The sequence below is a fragment of the Asterias amurensis genome, chromosome 12 (genome assembly GCF_032118995.1).
Source record: "Asterias amurensis chromosome 12, ASM3211899v1".
Lineage (NCBI taxonomy): Eukaryota > Metazoa > Echinodermata > Asteroidea > Forcipulatida > Asteriidae > Asterias > Asterias amurensis.
In genome coordinates this window covers 153,624-171,709 of record NC_092659.1, presented here as the reverse complement: position 1 = coordinate 171,709, position 18,086 = coordinate 153,624, and the positions used below count along the sequence as shown (strand labels likewise).

At 38.6% G+C, this 18,086-nt stretch overlaps 1 protein-coding gene across 5 annotated transcripts; it reads left to right on the top strand.

The window, feature by feature from the left end:
- The first annotated feature begins 126 nt into the window (after positions 1-126).
- On the top strand, positions 127-17,202 carry LOC139944843 (cohesin subunit SA-1-like). Of its 5 annotated transcripts, none has more exons than XM_071941972.1 (28): positions 127-224; positions 1,368-1,506; positions 1,881-1,947; positions 2,223-2,339; positions 2,781-2,954; positions 3,233-3,437; positions 3,692-3,917; positions 4,238-4,361; positions 4,682-4,860; positions 5,426-5,642; positions 5,764-5,878; positions 6,046-6,149; positions 6,300-6,395; positions 6,853-7,002; positions 7,353-7,493; positions 7,713-7,783; positions 8,046-8,214; positions 8,717-8,966; positions 9,321-9,463; positions 9,659-9,760; positions 9,910-10,058; positions 10,199-10,330; positions 10,781-10,968; positions 11,342-11,468; positions 12,110-12,241; positions 14,904-15,036; positions 15,505-15,804; positions 16,890-17,202. In XM_071941972.1, exons 2-28 carry the CDS (start codon positions 1,493-1,495, stop codon positions 16,914-16,916), a joined length of 3,852 nt encoding a protein of 1,283 aa, XP_071798073.1. In that variant the 5' UTR covers positions 127-224; positions 1,368-1,492; the 3' UTR covers positions 16,917-17,202. The 5 variants fall into 5 exon arrangements, with proteins under 5 accessions (XP_071798073.1, XP_071798072.1, XP_071798074.1 ...); XM_071941971.1 differs by having other exon boundaries at positions 6,297-6,395; positions 16,890-17,201; XM_071941973.1 differs by lacking the exon at positions 12,110-12,241 and having other exon boundaries at positions 6,297-6,395; positions 16,890-17,201.
- The last annotated feature ends 884 nt before the right edge of the window (positions 17,203-18,086 follow it).

Genomic DNA, 18,086 nt, shown 5'->3' with positions numbered 1-18,086 from the left:
ATGCTTCTTTGTATGTATCTTCACAACGTCCGGGTACCACTGAAAATATTTTTTTTCTGCGTACTCTTTCACAAGAGGGCGCTCTAAAAAAAACATAATTGATAACTGGTAATCATTTGCAAAACCAGTATTGCATGGTGGAAAGCTTAGGTACCAGCGAGTTTCTAAATTTGCAGACAATTTTCGCGAACTTTTTGTCTTCCCGCGGAAAACAGAAGCCGGAGGTAAATATACATATTTTGTTATTTTTCTAAGCAATATTATTTAAAATGCTGATTGCAATATTGAAGAGAGATGGTATATAGTGTTGTTTTTTAGTTTTTCAAGTAACAACCATGACAATTCGTTCAAAATGTGATCATTGGACGTTTGGGTTGGCTCAATATTTCCCGGGAAAACACACAGATGCAGGGGGATCGAACCCGTCGACCGTGCGTGTAAACAACAGTCAACACACAGTACACACGTCCAAAAAAGACGTATCGCATGATGATGATGATGTCTAGATCATGATCAGAGCATCAGAGACAATGATTACCAATGCCAATGTGGAAAACTTTCCGTAGTGCCAGTGCCAACACTTTTTCAAAGTTTTTTTTTTCTTTTTTCTTTTTTTTAATTATAAAGAAAAATTAATCACTTCATTTCATAAATTAATAATTATAAACAATCATAATGAATAAGATTTAAAGCAATCGCACAACATCGGTAAAGAGCATTTTCCAAAGGCCCACACTTAAGTGTATCACAACTTGTTAGAAAATTTAGGCTCAATCGGTTATCAGAGTTTGGGAGAAAATAACGGGAAACCCACCCTTGTTTCTGCACGTTTTGCGGTGTCATGACTTGTGTTTAAATCAAATCCGTTATTCTCGAGATCGAGAATTGATAATTATTTGAATTTCTAAAAAAGTTAAGCTTTTTATGGAATAATATTTCAAGGGAAGTCCGTCACCATTTAGGGCCCCCAATCCCCCCATTTAGGCCTACCTTTAGTAAACTCTGTAAGTTATTTGTAAATCTGTGAATTATGACTTATCCATTATGCCCCGCCTCCTTACCAGTTGACCAATCACAGCCGCGAAACCCGATCACCATTAGTGCAAAAATCACCAAGCGGTTCAAATGGTGATCAGATTTCGCGGTTGTGATTGGTCAATAATAATTGGGCCTGGTTTAATGGATCGGTGTATTTTTCTTTTGTTCAGAATATGTCCAATGGCTTTAATATAAGTAAATTAAGTAAGATTGAAATGAAAGTGGTCACAGGATGCAGACAACATTCACATTGTATATTGTCTACCATACCATATTTATGATATTGATGATAGACAATTGAAAGGTTCTCTTTTTTGTTTATTTTAAAGACAGGACAAGGTTCAGGAAGTATTCCTTTAGTTGGAGGTTGTTTTCAGGACTGAAAACATAGAAGGGAGCAAGAGAAACGTTGTTTCCAAAAACAAAGGAGTGCTCGTTTGAGATTGTCAACAATATGGACGTGCCACAGTAAGAGATCACACTGTTATTCCCAAATCCCCAATATTGATGCAACAGGGCTCAAGTTTTGGTCATGATTTTTTTGTTAAGTATTGTTGTAACCTTTCACTTCTGTGGTTCCTCTGTATGGCAGGCCTTGAATTATTTTAAACCCCCTTGAATTAAACCACAGAACAGTGGTTGCCATGGTTCCCCAAGCTTTTGCTGTGATGCTCTTTGCGAATAGCCCTTTGCAAATATCCAATACAAATATAAATTTTCCTTATTGAAGTGCCCCTTACGCTATGGTAAAACTCTGTATTGAACATTATGAATATCCACAAATCTGGTTTGCTGTTGGTTTGGTAAAAATCACCACTACTATTTTTATTTTTTCCATCCAGGGCGGAGCACTCTGATGACAGTGATTTTGATGAAGGAAGAGGGAAGAAGAGATCCAAACATGACGGGGTAAGTCATGATGTACCTTCCCCCCCCCCCATCCTTTTTCTCATGACTGGAAACACCCACCAGATGGCTGCTTTGTTTGTATCTGAAAGTCATTAAATGAATGAAATGAAATTTATTACACTGAATGTAAACACTTTAGCATTTTACTAAATGAAAGGTCCATAAGACTACCAGACTTTGCCTGTTGTGAGTCAACTGGCCTGACACTATGGCCTCGGGTCTGCATTCAAGTCTTATTTTTGTTATCCTTGAGTTGAATTTGTTTTGTTTTTCAGGCTGGGAAGAAGAGTAAGAAACATAAGAGCAAACCAAGACCAGAAGTGGAAGTAGAGAACGTTGGAGAACCCGTCACCCTCTTTGAGATCGTCAGACAAGGAAAAGGAGCTCTCCAGGTTGGTCCAATAAATGCTTTCATCAGAAAATAATGATGCAATCAAGCTTAGTGAGTTGTTTGTCGGAAATACCGTGATGAATAAACACACTAAACAGGCCAACAATGAATAGAAAAGAAAAGAAAAAAAATTATTTTAATGTCAAAATATAACTTATTTTATATTTGAATCCCAGTCGTGACACTTGTGTCCTTGAGCAAGAGTTTTTACTATATCTTTTCACCCATGGGTATAAATGGGTTGAGGTTGATATTGTGTTAAAGCCTTCAAAGCGCCACAGCAGCCCAGGGCTGTATACTCCCCATGGAGCTGAGCTAAAATAAAGGGATGTTATTGGCCCAATTACTAGGACACTAATGTAAAGTGTATTAATTGGGCTATTGTAAAATGCACTGTATGAGAACTAGTAATTAGTATTATTATTATTATTTCATTTTATAGACGGTTGTTGATGAATGGATCGAGTCATACAAAGCGAACCGCGACACAGCTCTCCTAGATCTGATTAACTTCTTCATCCAATGCTCTGGATGTAAAGGAACCGTCACTCTTGAGATGTATTCCAACATGGAGCATAGTGACATCATCAGACGGATGACGGAGGAATTTGACGAGGTACGTGAGGACAAAGATAATCTATGCATAATCAGAGGCAGTTGCATGTGAGACTGGTGCAAGCTGTTTAATTGTATTCAGTTCAGATATACATTTATTTCCTTACTTATATGAAAAATAACGACAAAAACATGTAAATATGGCGAAAAGCAAAAATATCATTAAGTAGCAGGAAGCAAAATTTGTACCTTATAGTTCTGAACAGAAGATAAGTGAAGTATTGTTTTATGACCATAATATGTTTTCTATTATTTATTATATATTTTTTTATTTCCTAGGAGAGTGGTGACTATCCACTGATAATCAACGGCCCGCTCTACAAGAAGTTCAGACAGAATTTCTGTGATTTCATTTCGGTGTTGGTGCGCCAGTGCCAATACAGCATCCTGTACGATCAGTTTATGATGGATAACGTTATCTCGCTGCTGACTGGTCTCAGTGATTCACAGGTCCGAGCTTTCAGACACACTAGCACGTTGGCAGGTATGTACAAGCTGGACGATTTGGATTTACTGCTTCAAAATTGTACTGGAAATTGATAAGCAAAGATTCACTCCAACTAAGGGAATAGTGACAACAATGGTCTTAACCAACTCAAAGCTGGGACCAATATGTGTATTCAGCAAATGAGTTTGGCACGATTGTTAACTCAATACAGCATTGCATCCAAACTAATAAATAGTAACTTGTCTGTAAGTTTCCGTCTGACTATTTTACTGTGATCCTTTTCTTGACAGCTATGAAACTCATGACGTCGCTAGTAAATGTCGCCCTCAATCTCAGTGTCAATTTGGACAACACGCAGCGACAGCACGACACAGAGCGTGCAAAACAGTCCTCTAAACGAGCCAGCGAGAGAATCGAGATGCTGCTGGCCAAGAGGCAGGAAATCATTGAAAATACGGAAGAAGTCCAACAGATGATGAATAACATCTTCAAAGGCATCTTTGTCCATCGTTATCGGTAAAAATCAAATAAAAATTAAAAAATTGTTTACTTTTCTTTTTATCACTTTGGCCAAGTTGAGCTGGGCAGCTAACATTTGGCTGCCCAACAAGTTTATTGGTCACTCACTCCAAATATCATAACAATAAACTCATTAGAAAAATATATGATTCACATGTGAATAGAAAGAAATGTACGCATTTTAAACATTTATCAAAATTATGTTACTCCAAAAGGAATCCTTTCTCAACATTTGTATACTATCAACAGCTACACTATTTCTCACTGAATAAGTTTTTAGTCATTAATTTTTGTTAATGTTATGTGTTTGATATTAGTGACACCCAGCCAGAGATTCGTTCCATCTGTATGGGAGAGATTGGTCTATGGATGAAGAACTATAGTGAGATGTTTTTGAGTGATAGTTATCTTAAATACATCGGATGGACTCTTCACGACAAGGTACTGCAACAAAGCTGAAACTTTCTCTTGATTAGAGGAGACTGATGAGGAGGGGGGGGGGGGGGGCAATAGGAGCTTCTATTTCCTTTTTTTACTAGACTACTTTAAGTATGCAAGTTTGGTAATTGACAGAATACAGTCAGTTTCGAGTCTTTGCCAGACATGATATTCTTGCTATCTTTGGAGGATTTAGGAAGGTTTCCATTGAACATTTACAGAACTAGAGCTAAGCAAGAAAATTTTACCATAATTTACTTCTTCTTTGGGATTTAGTGCTAGTAAATGAACTTGATCTTATTCTACTTTCTACCCACAACCAGGTCGGTGACGTTAGGCTCAAGTGCCTCTCTGCCTTACAGACTCTCTTCAGCATCACAGAGCTCGTCCCAAAGCTGGAGCTCTTCACAAATCGCTTCAAGGATCGCATTGTTTCCATGACATTGGACAAAGAGACTGAAGTAGCTGTACATGCCATCAAACTGACCACTCTAGTTCTAAAGTAAGGAAGGAGACAATGTCAATCCAATAAATGTATGGGCTCATAGTAGATATTAAATGTATGGGCTCATAGTAGATATTAAATGTATGGGCTCATAGTAGATATTAAATGTATGGGCTCGTAGTAAACATGTTTACTCAACTGAAATCCCTGGAATTGTGTAAATTTAACTAAGTGAGCACCTAAAAACTTAGTCACGTTCCTGACACAAACAAAATACATTTCCAGAGGCACACGTGGCAATCCGTTGTGAGACAGCATCATTGTACGGAGCTATCCTACACAAGTGAAAATACTCATTAGTGTTTTGAACATTCCCTTAATGGACTGTTCTGACTGTCCATCCGAATGGTCTAGTCGCACCCGCTGGCATCCTTGGAACGTCAAACTACATATGTATATTCACTTAAGTACATGAAGTTTTGCTCCTGTAATTCGCAGGTCAATCCCCAAACACATACGGTGGAGTTGATGGCCGTCTAAACACAGACAAATCAAGTCCGAAGTTTCCTCGTAAGTTACTTCACTGCCAATCTCCTATTAACATCTCTTTGTTCCTCTTTAGAATCAACGATGAAATCTTATCAGCAGAAGACTGTGAGAATGTTTACCAGCTAGTCTATGCCTCAAGCCGTGCCGTTGCCCAAGCTGCTGGGGAGTTCTTGAATGAGAGACTATTCAAGAGGGAAGATCCAGACAGTAGTAAAGCTAAGAGGACCAAGAGACGGAGTGCTAATGCACCCCTCATCAAGGACTTGGTGCAGTTCTTCATTGAGAGCGAGGTACGATTCTCAAGAAACATTTGTTGTGTTGTGCCAAAACCTGGATTTCTTTATTACACTGACACACATCGATGTAAGGGTAAAACCCAAATTAATATGAGTTGTTTTTGTTTTGTCTCAGCTCCATGAACATGCAGCTTATCTAGTGGATTCTCTATGGGATATCAATGATATGGTTAGAGATTGGGATTGCATGACGGAACTTCTTCTTGAAGAGCCTGGACGTGGTGAAGAAGGTTAGTGTAACATGGTTTACTCTTAATCTGTGACTAGCCATCAGAATCGGGTGTCATTTCTATTTTTTCTCTTGATGTGGCATGTCTTGCTCGAGCAACATAGTGCACATTGTGGATTTCTTGTTGAGATGACAAGTTTTGATAAAGTCTGTTTTTTTCGTTTGCAGCGATGGACGATCGGCAGGAAACTGCTCTGATTGAGATCATGGTTAGTGCGGTGCGTCAGGCAGCACAGGGTCATCCTCCAGTCGGCCGTGGCTCTGCCAAAAGAGTAAGAATTAAAAAGCAGAAAGTCTTGAAGATTCGTAAAATTTTGATATGCTATTCGAGCAGTTATAGTTTCCTCTATTATATGTATTTTTAAAAACTTGCTGCATGTATTTCCAAAAAATCATATTTGACTTGTCTTTAATTTCAGCAGCAGATGTTGACCAGTAAGGAGAAGAAAACGGTGCAAGACGATCGACTCAAACTCACAGAGCATTTCATCGTTAAACTACCAGAACTCCTCTCCAAGGTACGTCCCAACTTTATTCATTCCCCAGAACGCCCTGCTCAATTATAACCCCTGGAAGTGACTTTGAAATGTCGTAATATATTGGATATTTCAAATTAGTCCTGTGGTTGATCTACACACTCTACACACGCTCTCAAAAGTGTCACCGCGCCCCTCTTTCACTATAAAGCATGAAATCACAGAGCAACTGGTTCCCTCTCATTCCATTGATCTTGTAACATGGTCCAGTTAAGTCCACTGTTTGGAAAAGTAGCTACATGGAGATAACAGGTGGGAGTTGACAGATGAAAAGATGTGTCTTTTTAGCCTCTTTCTTTAATTGAGTATTCCTGTATTATTGTTGTGCGTTGAAGAATAACACATCTTAGCAACACCCTTACCAAGAGTTGCAGCCGTAGCTGCCAAATTCCAATACAGCTTTACATTCACAAGCAGACACTCTCCTCATTCTTTACAGTACAAAGTGGATTGGGACAAAGTGTCTAATCTTCTGGAGATCCCACAGCATTTTGAGGTTGAGATCTACACAACGAGTCGTCTTGAGAAACATCTGGACTCACTCCTTAGAGAGATGAAGGAGATTGTTGAGAGACACACCGAGAGTGAGGTCAGTCATATCATGAATATTCAACAAGTGGCAAGCAAGGTCATATGGCCTTTGTTGCCACAGGTCTTGGCCTTTCAATGGAGGTGTCCTTTGCAAAATGGAAATGACCTTGTACTCTCAAAGACCTGTAGTTGCCAAATAATTTTTCCAGTTTTATTAACCCTATCCCCTACATGTAAGTCAACGAGGGCTCGACCAGGGCTCAAATTTTACTGGGAAAAACCAGTTACTCAAAATATTTGCTGGACCAGAAAATTTTAAACAAGCCCGATACAAAAAAAAAGAAGAAAAAGTATCTTGTGATTGATTGATTGATTAATTGGTTGATTAATTTATACTGTTGTTTACAGGTTTTGAATGCTTGCTCCAAGACCTATGAGTGCTTAATGAGAGAGCAGTACAGCACAACGCCTAAAGTAGACGTAGCAAGGAGTACTTTACTTGACAGTATTGCTGAACGGTTCAATCTTAGTTATGATGTTTTCCAGACTGTGAGTAGACTGTTCCTTTGAGTTGTGGCTCTTTATATGTATTTCTAAAGTTGTGTTCGCATTGGCCTTGAAGCGTGTTTGTCACTACATCCTCTCCGAGGAAATTTGAATCAAGTCTGATGAAATTGTCCAAAATCAGTTTTTGTATCATTTGTTCAATTCAATTGTTTTGCTTTTCGTTATAAATGTTTTATGCAATGTGTTTGTGTTCTGTTCCAGACAAGCCAACCGAATGAAGATGAAGTGTATGCTTTGTCATCTAGCATCAAAAGGATAACCGCATTCTTTGTGTACGTATTTGTTTCTATTTTAATCTTTAAGGGTCCACTATTAGTGGCCGGCACAGGAAGCCACCAACTTACAACTCTTTGCAAGATATCTGTAATCCTGCTACAAAGAACTGATTGCTCCACTTTATCAGAGGGTTAGATCAGGGTTTGTCTGTATGTTGGTACAATGTTGTCAAGATCACTGTTCAAAGTGCCACTCATTTTCGGCACAATCTCAACTAGACATTGTATTTTGATTATGTTTTCTGTGTTATCTCACCAGCTGTCATGATTTGACGCCATGGCAACTGTTTGACATGTTGTTTGGATTAGTGAAGAAGTCTCCAGAGCGAGGGGATCTACCTGAGTCAATCTTCACCAACGCTGTGGCATGTACTCATTACTCTTTACTGTGGAGTCTAACACGATTGAATGAACACAACCCAGATAAGGTAGGGATTGGGGCTTGTCATGGCCAAGTAGGCTAGAGTATTGGACTCCAGTTTTGGTGGCTAAGGCCAAAGCACATAGTGCAACTTAAGGGATGAAATTGTGTAGATCTTTTGTTGAAAAGCCCACTTTGTGATCTAAATGACAATCACAACTCAAAATATCAGTACTGGATTTCTGCCTTGGGAATTATTGTTTGAGGGTGGGTGGGGGGGGTAAATCTGTCATCAGGCTGATTGTTTTAAAACTTGAAATGTTTTGATGAAGACAAACACGTCTAGTGTCATGCGTGGTCATGTAATAGAAACTTTTGATTGAATTCCAAATTTGGGCAGCAGTCACATTCTCTTATTCCGTACGTTTTGAGTGTTGACAACCTCATTCAAGCAATCTCCAAAAAAGAACAGCCAATTACATTACAATATTCACATCACTAACTTTGTGATTGTAAAACATATTAAACACATCTGAATTCTTGTATGAAACTGGTTTCTGTTTCTTCAGTCTGAAATGTTACATCTTCGTAAGCGAACCAGCGAGGTAATCCGAACCTGTTCAAAGCTTCTCTTAGACAGCAGTGACGCCATCAAGGAAGAAGGTTTCATCACTATCTGTGATCTCCTAATTGTCTTTGGGAAGCAGATGGGTTCCAATGCAGTCTTGGCGCCACTCATCTATGACCCTAATGAGAACCTGCAAAACATGCTCTCAGACTTCGTCCAGGAACATGTCTTCATTGAGGAGGAGGAAGATGGTAAGCAGGAAATAATTGCTAAGCAGGAAATTCTAAGTGTTTTCCAAGTTGCAAGTCAAGGATCGACTTCTTCATGGTATTGGGTTCCCAAAAACATTATAATGAATAAATAAATAATAATAACCAGTTCTTATATAGCGCATTTTACAATAACCTATCAATGGTCTTTCCATTTGTGTCCTGGTCATAGGGCCAATAACACTCCTTGAATATTTCTCAGTTTCTTCGGGAGCTATCTATCCCTCTGTTGATGGCCTCCCGAACTATGTTACATGGAATATTCTTGTACTCTGTATTTGTGTCTCTCCTTTGTTGTTTTTTCTCCTATAAATGTCATCTCTTATTTTCTTAAAGATGATGATGAAGAAGGAGATGATTCCCATAAGATTGAGATTCTGCATAAGAGACGTAATCTCCTCGCCTCTTTCTGTAAGCTCATTGTCTTTAATGTTATCGAGATGAAGAATGCTGCTGGAATCTTTAAGCACTACATGAAGGTATGTCGCTCAAGATCTTACAGTTTTGTTTTTTTGTATTGTTCTGTTAACCTGTGTTTGTTTGCTGCTAATTTCATAAAGTGACTGGGGAAGCTCCCTTGTGGCACATTTATTGCATAACTTCAGAGCTTGAACTAAACAAAATTATATGTAAAAATTTACTTAATTATGATTTTTTTTTTTGCTTGTATATAGTACTACAATGACTACGGAGACATCATTAAGATGACGCTTGCCAAATCCAGGGAGAATAACAAGATTGCTTGCGCCCAAACCCTTGGACTTAGCTTAACTCAGGTAAGTAGAAAACACATAATTTATTTCGGTTTTGTCCTGATTTTAAAATTTAAATCTTTTTTTGAGTTAGTTGGTTCTGAAAAGAACCGATTGTTGATTCTCTTAGCATTGATCTCATTGTTTTGTTTGTTAATTTCATTTTGATTTAGTTGTTCCGTGACATGAAGAGTGAAGAAGGTTATGACGATGTGCGAACCCAAGCTCAGCTCAATGCCATCAAGGAGCTGGCTAGAAGGTTCTCTCTTACCTTTGGCTTGGACCAGATTAAGACCAGAGATGCAGTGGCTGCACTTCACAAGTAAGTTCAAATTACCTGTTGCAAAATTGTGACGTCAAAATTCGTATCGCACCCGCATACACAGGAAGTATGAATCGGGTTAAAGGGCACAAGTGAAGCAAGTTTCTATTGTTTTTTCTGCTTCTTTTTCTGTTATTCAGGGAAGGTATTCACTTCAGCCTAACCCCGATGGACAATCCAAACGAAGCAGACGGCCCGCCACCAAACCTCGGCTACTTGGAAATACTGGCTGAGTTTACAACCAAACTCATGAAGATGGACAAGAAAACTGTGTAAGTCTTAAAATTCACTTGACCCCTTTTCACACTATTCTTTTTCTGGAAATAACGACCAGCTCTTCATCACACTTGGATTGCTTTACCCCTGATCTACCCACCAAGTGGACTTACATTCCGGGGGAAAAAGACAATCTGGAGCAGGGGTAAGGGATAAAACCCTGAGGTATTCTTGAAACATGCAGCAGTAAGTCCATGGAAAAGGGAACCCCTGTAATCGCACATACTTTAACCCTGATTTTCGGCGTCAACAAATTTCCTGCGATGCTTTTACCGATTTGATTCAATTTTCACAGTTTGATTGGGCGGTGTGTTGATTGCAAACTGGAGGACATTATACATATTCAGAAAAAAAAAGCAATTCTGTATTGGATTCTTTAGAGAATTTGAATGCTTAAACATTTTCACAAGTAAAGGCGAGCTATTCTGTTTCTGTTTTCATCACAGCTTAACCTACCTTGAGAAGAATCTGAAAGAAGGCATGCTAGGCAGACAAGAAGATCCATGGGCTCCACTGCGAACGTATCGCAACAGCTTACTACAAGAGGCTCCTGGTGAACAATCAGGAAAGTCTCATAAACACATAAAGAAACATCGCAAGGGTGGTGTCAAGAGAAAGCTAGCCATGCAAGGAGGTGAGTATTTACTGCCAAGTCTTCAACTTCTACTTCTTCATCCATACTCGGCATTAGTGGCGTGTCGTTGTAGAGCAGATAAGAACAACTGACTCAAACTCAGGTGTTTCTGATCCCCCAGAGTGTGGGTTCGAGTCCCAGCAAGACACCTGACCTTTTTTGCTGCATCCTTTGAATAGGAACCCAGCGCACTTCTTAAGAGAAGGGGTTCAACCCGGTGTTCCTGGTTTGATTGGCAGCGTACTGTGTCACAGCACCTTGTAAACCATTTCATGGTGCTTTAAAGGAATAGGCCTCATACTTCAAACGCTGTTCTACAGTTATGAAAGCTTGTAGTAGTTATTCATGTTTTTTGTGTCTTCCAATCCAACAGTTGATGATGGTACAGACAGTCAATGGATGTCTAAGCATCCTCACATGGGCGGCAATCAAAGCATGATGAAGCGCCCTCGCTTGGAGGAAGAAATCTCATCCACGCAAGGATCTGAACGAGATTTTGAGTAAGTTCTACACCCTAACCCACTCAATGGAATGTGTTTTAATAGATCCCAAGGTTTGTTTGTTGCATGTCTGTAAAAGCAGAGATAAGAAATTTCTGACTTAATGTCTGTTTGATGAAGAAAAATGCTGCCATCTTTTCGATTCTAGATAAATCCTGCTGTCTGATTTACTTCTGTAATGCTGAAGATACTGTTCCCACAAGCTCCTTGAAATATTGAACTCCAGTGATAACTAATAATTTAAGGTGGAAATGCCATCATGTTAACATACCTCCTACAGTTTGTATTCTGGTTTAAGAACCTTTTGTCCACAATGACTCTCGCCTCTGGTAAAGGTGGTAGAAACACTTTATGAAACTATTCCTGTTTGACATTGACTCTGGCAGTGGCATTGTGGCTGCTTTCCTAGCCATAGCCAAAGTCACTTAATCCATAAATCCAGACACAGTCTTTCTCTTTAGTTTCTTTTCACTGATACATTTACTGTGTTGTTAGAATTAGATGAATGGATCAAGAAAACATGGATAAAAGAAACTAAAGTTTATAATGTGAAATGGCTTGTTAACATTAGTGAATAATTTGAATAATAGCAATGCAAAACTCAAGACAAACTAGTGTTTGGTTATAATCAATTGTACTAGAAGTCAACCCATCTCCCAGAGTTCAACATCATCATGGTTAAGAAACCAACCTAAGAAGAGTCGCCAAGCCAACAATAAGAAAAGTTATCCCGGCGTTGACTCCCGGACCAGATCCGGCAGATCAGCGTCTAGGTAGTCCTTCATTCTAAACTCAAGTTTTGAAGTTCAGTTCTGTGTTGATGAAGTTTATTGTTTTTGAATATTCATGCTAACAAAGGGTGAAAATGACGGATCCTTTTAGCTCCATCATCCTGCATGCTCTGGACACATCACAACCAACAAGAAAGATTTTAGACAATGTTGACAACCGCTTTGTTTCATCATTTCAGTAGTTTTAGTTTTTGTTGAAATTAATTCATCTTTTATTTTTTCAAAGGAAGGTACGCTATTGGTTTTCATTTTCACTCTTTCAGTGCCAAGGTTGGACATTTACAACCTATTTTTGTATACTCTGAAAGGGCCTTACTCACAGATGTGCAAGCTTTTTATGCATCCACAAACTGTCATCAATCGTACATGTACGACACTTATGTTTTCACAAGAGGGCATTATCACAAGAGAGAATTACACACATCAGCATCATACATTTTGTTTGTAAAAAAAATGACTTTTGTTCACAGAATTATTGCGAAAAGTAACCTGAAAAAGCTGATCATTTTTCTGTTCAAAACACAAAAGGAAAGCGGGCACTGAAGGAGTAACAAAATGTTTACAATGTTTGTTTGCTGAAGTCTTTGGCGCTTAAATGTAATTCGTCAGGCGTGATATTGTTCCAACTACAGTCAAGTTTTCCCAAGTTGTTTGCCTTTGGAAAACGTTGTTCTTGAGGCCTGAAAAATTAACTAAAGCCTACACCATGTGTTCACGTAGGTTAGCCCTTGTGGCCAATGAAATGGTCCTAATTTTCCCCCCAATGGACACCATGCAATAGTGATAACCAATGTTGGACTTTCCATCCAAAGTATCCCCTATTTTTTTATTTTATTTTTTTCGTTCTTCCCCGCACCTCTCATTGGTTTCCTCTTTTCATCCATAGTTATGGCTCACAATGGACACCAAGGTACTAATTCATCCATAATTCCTGTCTGTCTTTGAGTTCATCTTATTCTTCTCTTTTCAACGCTTCCATCTCTTGCTCTCTTTCACTGTTCCGTACTAATTCATCCACAATTCCTTTCTGTCTTTGAGTTCATCTTAGTCTTCTCTTTTCAATGCTTCCATCTTTCATTCTCTTTCACTGTTCCGGACTAATTCATCCATCATTCCTGTCTGTCTTTGAGTTCATCTTATTCTTCTCTTTTCAATGCTTCCATCTCTCATTCTCTTTCACTGTTCCATACTAATTCATCTGTAATTCCTGTCTGTCTTTGAGTTCATCTTATTCTTCTCTTTTCAACGCTTCCATCTCTTGCTCTCTTTCACTGTTCCGTACTAATTCATCCATCATTCCTGTCTGTCTTTGAGTTCATCTTAGTCTTCTCTTTTCAATGCTTCCATCTCTCATTCTCTTTCACCGTTTCCAACTCCGTTATTGTCTTCACCCTAATGTCCCCCCTCTCTGTAATGTCTGATGGGTTTTGTCCAATTTCACACACTTTGCACGTTTTTTGTTTGTGGCTGAAGAACCCGACACTTACACATGTAGAAACCAAACCTAGAAAACAAAACAAAAACACTGCCTTGTTTTGTACCCTCGCATGTACAGGTACCTATCTTGTTAGTTTACATAAGTCTTCTCTGTTGAATACCTAGGGCCTTACCATTAATACAGAAATGTATTACACTGGTCTCTTTCTATTTCATCAAGAACTTGTTTTTTTTAATGATGTTGTTTAACGGTATTACAAATTGTGGTAAAAAAAAACACCTAGATAGTACTATGTATTTACCCAGTGCTTATTAAGTACTGGAGAACAAACAATCCACAGGCATACAATACTTGAGTGGGATTTGAACCCGGAACCCTCAGTAATCTAGGGCAGAGTTCTGAGCTACTCTAGACCAGTAAGCATGTCCGTGGTGAGACGCTAGGGTTCAAATCCAACTGTTTCTGTTCAGTTCTTTCTGCTTTACCTTTTTTAAGTTCACATCACTCTTTTTCTCATTTTTTTATTTTTTTAACTTCATTTTATTGCTGTTGATGTTGTTTTTAGATTGTTTTATCTTTGGCAGTGTAAAGCACCAAAATTTCCACAGTTTTATTGACTGAAATGCCAAATAGTCGTTGGAGATTTGGATCATTTCTTTTTCGCATTGTTGAGTTTTTGTTCCCAATTCTTTCATTAACTTTCTTAAACTAAACTTAGAGTGTTGTAAGCAAAATTTGTATCTCTAAGTAAAATAGTGGGGAGAAAGAGGTATGGTGTCTTTGTATAGCAGCAGTGCTTTCCTCGTTAACCCCCCCCCCCAATCCCTGTAACTCTGTACAGGAACAGTCAAAATCAACCAACGTGAGCTTATGTAGGATCCGTACCTTGCCTCAATCCATAAAATCAAACGATTTGAGTTTATGTTGGATCCCCTGTACCTTCATATCGGCAAATTTCAAATTTATCTCAGTGCTTCAACATCATTCAAATCCCGTAGTCGATTTTGGAGGACGCGTGGAAATTTCAGTTGATCACATGGAATCTGTATTGATCAATGCGTACATCATTTCACAAATGGTTGCATTTCAAAACCAACACTACTCAAAAGATTTCCACATGGTGCTACCTCAAACTTAATCTAATTGTACTCCATGCAAAGTTTCAAATCTTACTTGAACCGTTGCCATCTTGTTCTCTCCCTACAGGCATCCCCATCATCACCACGTCGATGAAGAAGAAGAAGAAGAAGAGGAGGAAGAAGAAGATGAAGAAGAAGATGAAGAGGAAGATGAAGAACAGGAAGATGATTTCCAAGAAGGCCAGGCCATGCAAGTTCTTGTAAGTCGAAACAGTTTCCTCTTTTCCCGGACACTAAACTTTATTTAAAAATTTAGAATACTAAAGGCTTATATCTATAACTCATGATGCTCAAAGGGCTTCAATATTCAGTATTTTCATTTAAGGTATTGTGGCGATTAAAGTATGAGACCAATTTCTTGAATGACGTAACATTGCATTTTGGCCGCCTAATTTTTTGGCTTACCTGTGAAATACGCTTATAGTCATTATAAAAAGCACAACAATTGCCTTGATGTTAAGCAGCGCTATGAAATTGGTCTGTGGTATTTTAGGCAGCAGAATGTGGGTTCGAATCCCAGCCATGGCACTTATGCCGTATAAAAATGTCAAACATCCAACAGAATAGAGAGAATGATTATTTAAAATGGATGTTGAAAAATATATTTATATAACTATAATTGTAGCTAGATGTTAGTTGACTTTGTTTATCTTCCCCCCTCCATGTAGAAAACTAGATCTAAGAGTAAGAGTCCCCCTGTAGTACGTAGACCAGACCAAAATAAACAGAAATCTAGAGTGAAACGTGCACAACCCCGGAACAAACCATCAGTGATTGTAGGGGTGCAAGAAGAGGAGGAGGGGATTAATGAGATAGAAAGAAACAAGCTAATGATGAAATGGAAACGAATGTGCGGGAAGGATGGAGAGAAGTCTCTCATCGGTCGGAATCAAAAACGACGACATAGGAAAGTCGTTTTGCCCAATCTCTTTGAAGATGAGATGCCGGATATTCAAGACGAATCATCTGTAGGTCATAGGTCATTGTCTTGTTGGTTTAGTTCAAAGTTCTTTGTTACAAGCGTTGAAGTTTGTTGTTACAAGCGTTGAAGTTTTGTTAATACAGGTGTTGAAGTTTGTTGTTACAAGCGTTGAAGTTTTGTTAATACAGGTGTTGAAGTTTGTTGTTACAAGCGTTGAAGTTTTGTTAATACAGGTGTTGAAGTTTGTTGTTACAAGCGTTGAAGTTTTGTTAATACAGGTGTTGAAGTTCAAGCCTCTGGAGCCTCCCGTTGATTTTTTAAGATTGATGTTTTACTGGTTTTATTGTTGCCAATTAAGACTAGAGTAAAACCAGCAGTTCAAGTGTTTTGTTTGAGAGAGTTTGGGTTTATTTCTTCATATTTTTAAGGTAGGCGTTCCGTCAGTTGAAGAGTTGTTGATATTTATTATGTGCATTTGATTATTAATTAACCTTTTTTTCTGTTTGCATATTTTTTATATTGTTTTATTCGTTTGGTTCTCATTAATTTGTTGTTGTTAAGTTTTACCTTTTTCGTTTTGGGAAAATCAGACAAATTGTGAAGAAATAAGACTGAAAAGTCCATTGAAGCCGACACCATTTGCAGATGGAGGTCTGCCCTTGAACTTGATAAAACATTCCTACTTTGTTCCCCAAACCCCTATTTCACGTCTGCTGTTTGTTTTCGGACTTCACTTTGTTATCACTATTTTCCTTCTTTGCTAACAACGTATTGACCCTGGCAATACCAAAAACAAGTAACCAAATTTGTATTGATAGACTCCTTGCATTAATTGCGTCCCAACCTCAAAAAGTGCCCTCATCGAGAGTTGAAACCAACGGTTCTTTTCAGAACCACCCAAACTCATTAGAGATAGTCATTACATGGTGTTAACGCAAACCTTTCTATATCGTATTTTCACCATGCAAAGTTTCAAATCCTACTCATCGAGGTCAATGAAGACCTATCATTCACAGAGAGTTCTGGCAAACACTACACCACTGTTTGACCTTGTTGATGGTGGCCTTTGCAAGGGGTCTATACTTTTATGCAAAATCTCTAACATTTCATCTGTTCTTTTATTCCCTTCAGGAGGAAATGCAGATGGGACCGTTCTAAGTGCTGTGATTTTGCTGGATTCGTCAGACTGTGTCTTGTTGGATTCATCAGAGGCTGCGATGGTGTTGGATCCTTTAACAATGTTAATACAATACACTATATTCTTGGTGATTGTTCATTCTTTGTTGCGGGGAGGGGAGGGTTTAACGCAGTGGCTAGTGATGTCTGGACATACGTTGCGATGATCACACAGATATGTATGGTCTCTTTATGGTTAAATTAACATGGGGAGGGGGAAGCGGGGGTTGTACAGTGATGGGTCTTTATGGTTAAATTAACATGGGGAGGGGGAAGCGGGGGTTGTACAGTGATGGGTCTTTATGGTTAAATTAACATGGGGAGGGGGAAGCGGGGGTTGTACAGTGATGGGTCTTTATGGTTAAATTAACATGGGGAGGGGGAAGCGGGGGTTGTACAGTGATGGGTCTTTATGGTTAAATTAACATGGGGAGGGGGAAGCGGGGGTTGTACAGTGATGGGTCTTTATGGTTAAATTAACATGGGGAGGGGGAAGCGGGGGTTGTACAGTGATGGGTCTTTAATGTTTGTGAATAGTTTGTGCTTTTTAGCCTTATACATTTGAAAACAAAATCAGTTCTGTTGGCGGTATTTTCATCATACAAAAGCAACAATTGTCGGATGATTAAATCTGCAGTTTTTGTGAAACTCTGTGTCACTTCTCACCCTTGAATTTTCAGAATTTCTATGGACCAAAGTTGATCTTATCACGTTATTATAAAGACAGAGTTTTTCTTAATGTTAGTTGCAAAAGGTGTTTAAATTATTGTAATTTTTACCAGAATTTAGAGAGCAAAAGAAATTACGTCTTGTATTTCACCTCATGTTTTATTAAGATTAATGTAATGTCAATTCTCGTACCTACCTACTAGTAAGTTTTTAAAACCTTGTATATACTTTATTCTGCCATCTTTATTTAAAATGTTGTAGTTCAACCTGTTACAAATGGTTATTTCAGTGCAAAAAATATCCACTATTGGTCAATGTCTAAAGATTTAAAATAAATAAATGTTGAAAGTGTTTGAGTCGCACCTCCTTCTATTTCTCCAAGATGACACAAAATGACAGCATTCTGTCCAAATGCTAGCTAGCTGGTAACAGTTGAGTGGTGCTTGACTAGTTTAGCATTAGCTTTGGTGCAAGACCTTGTTC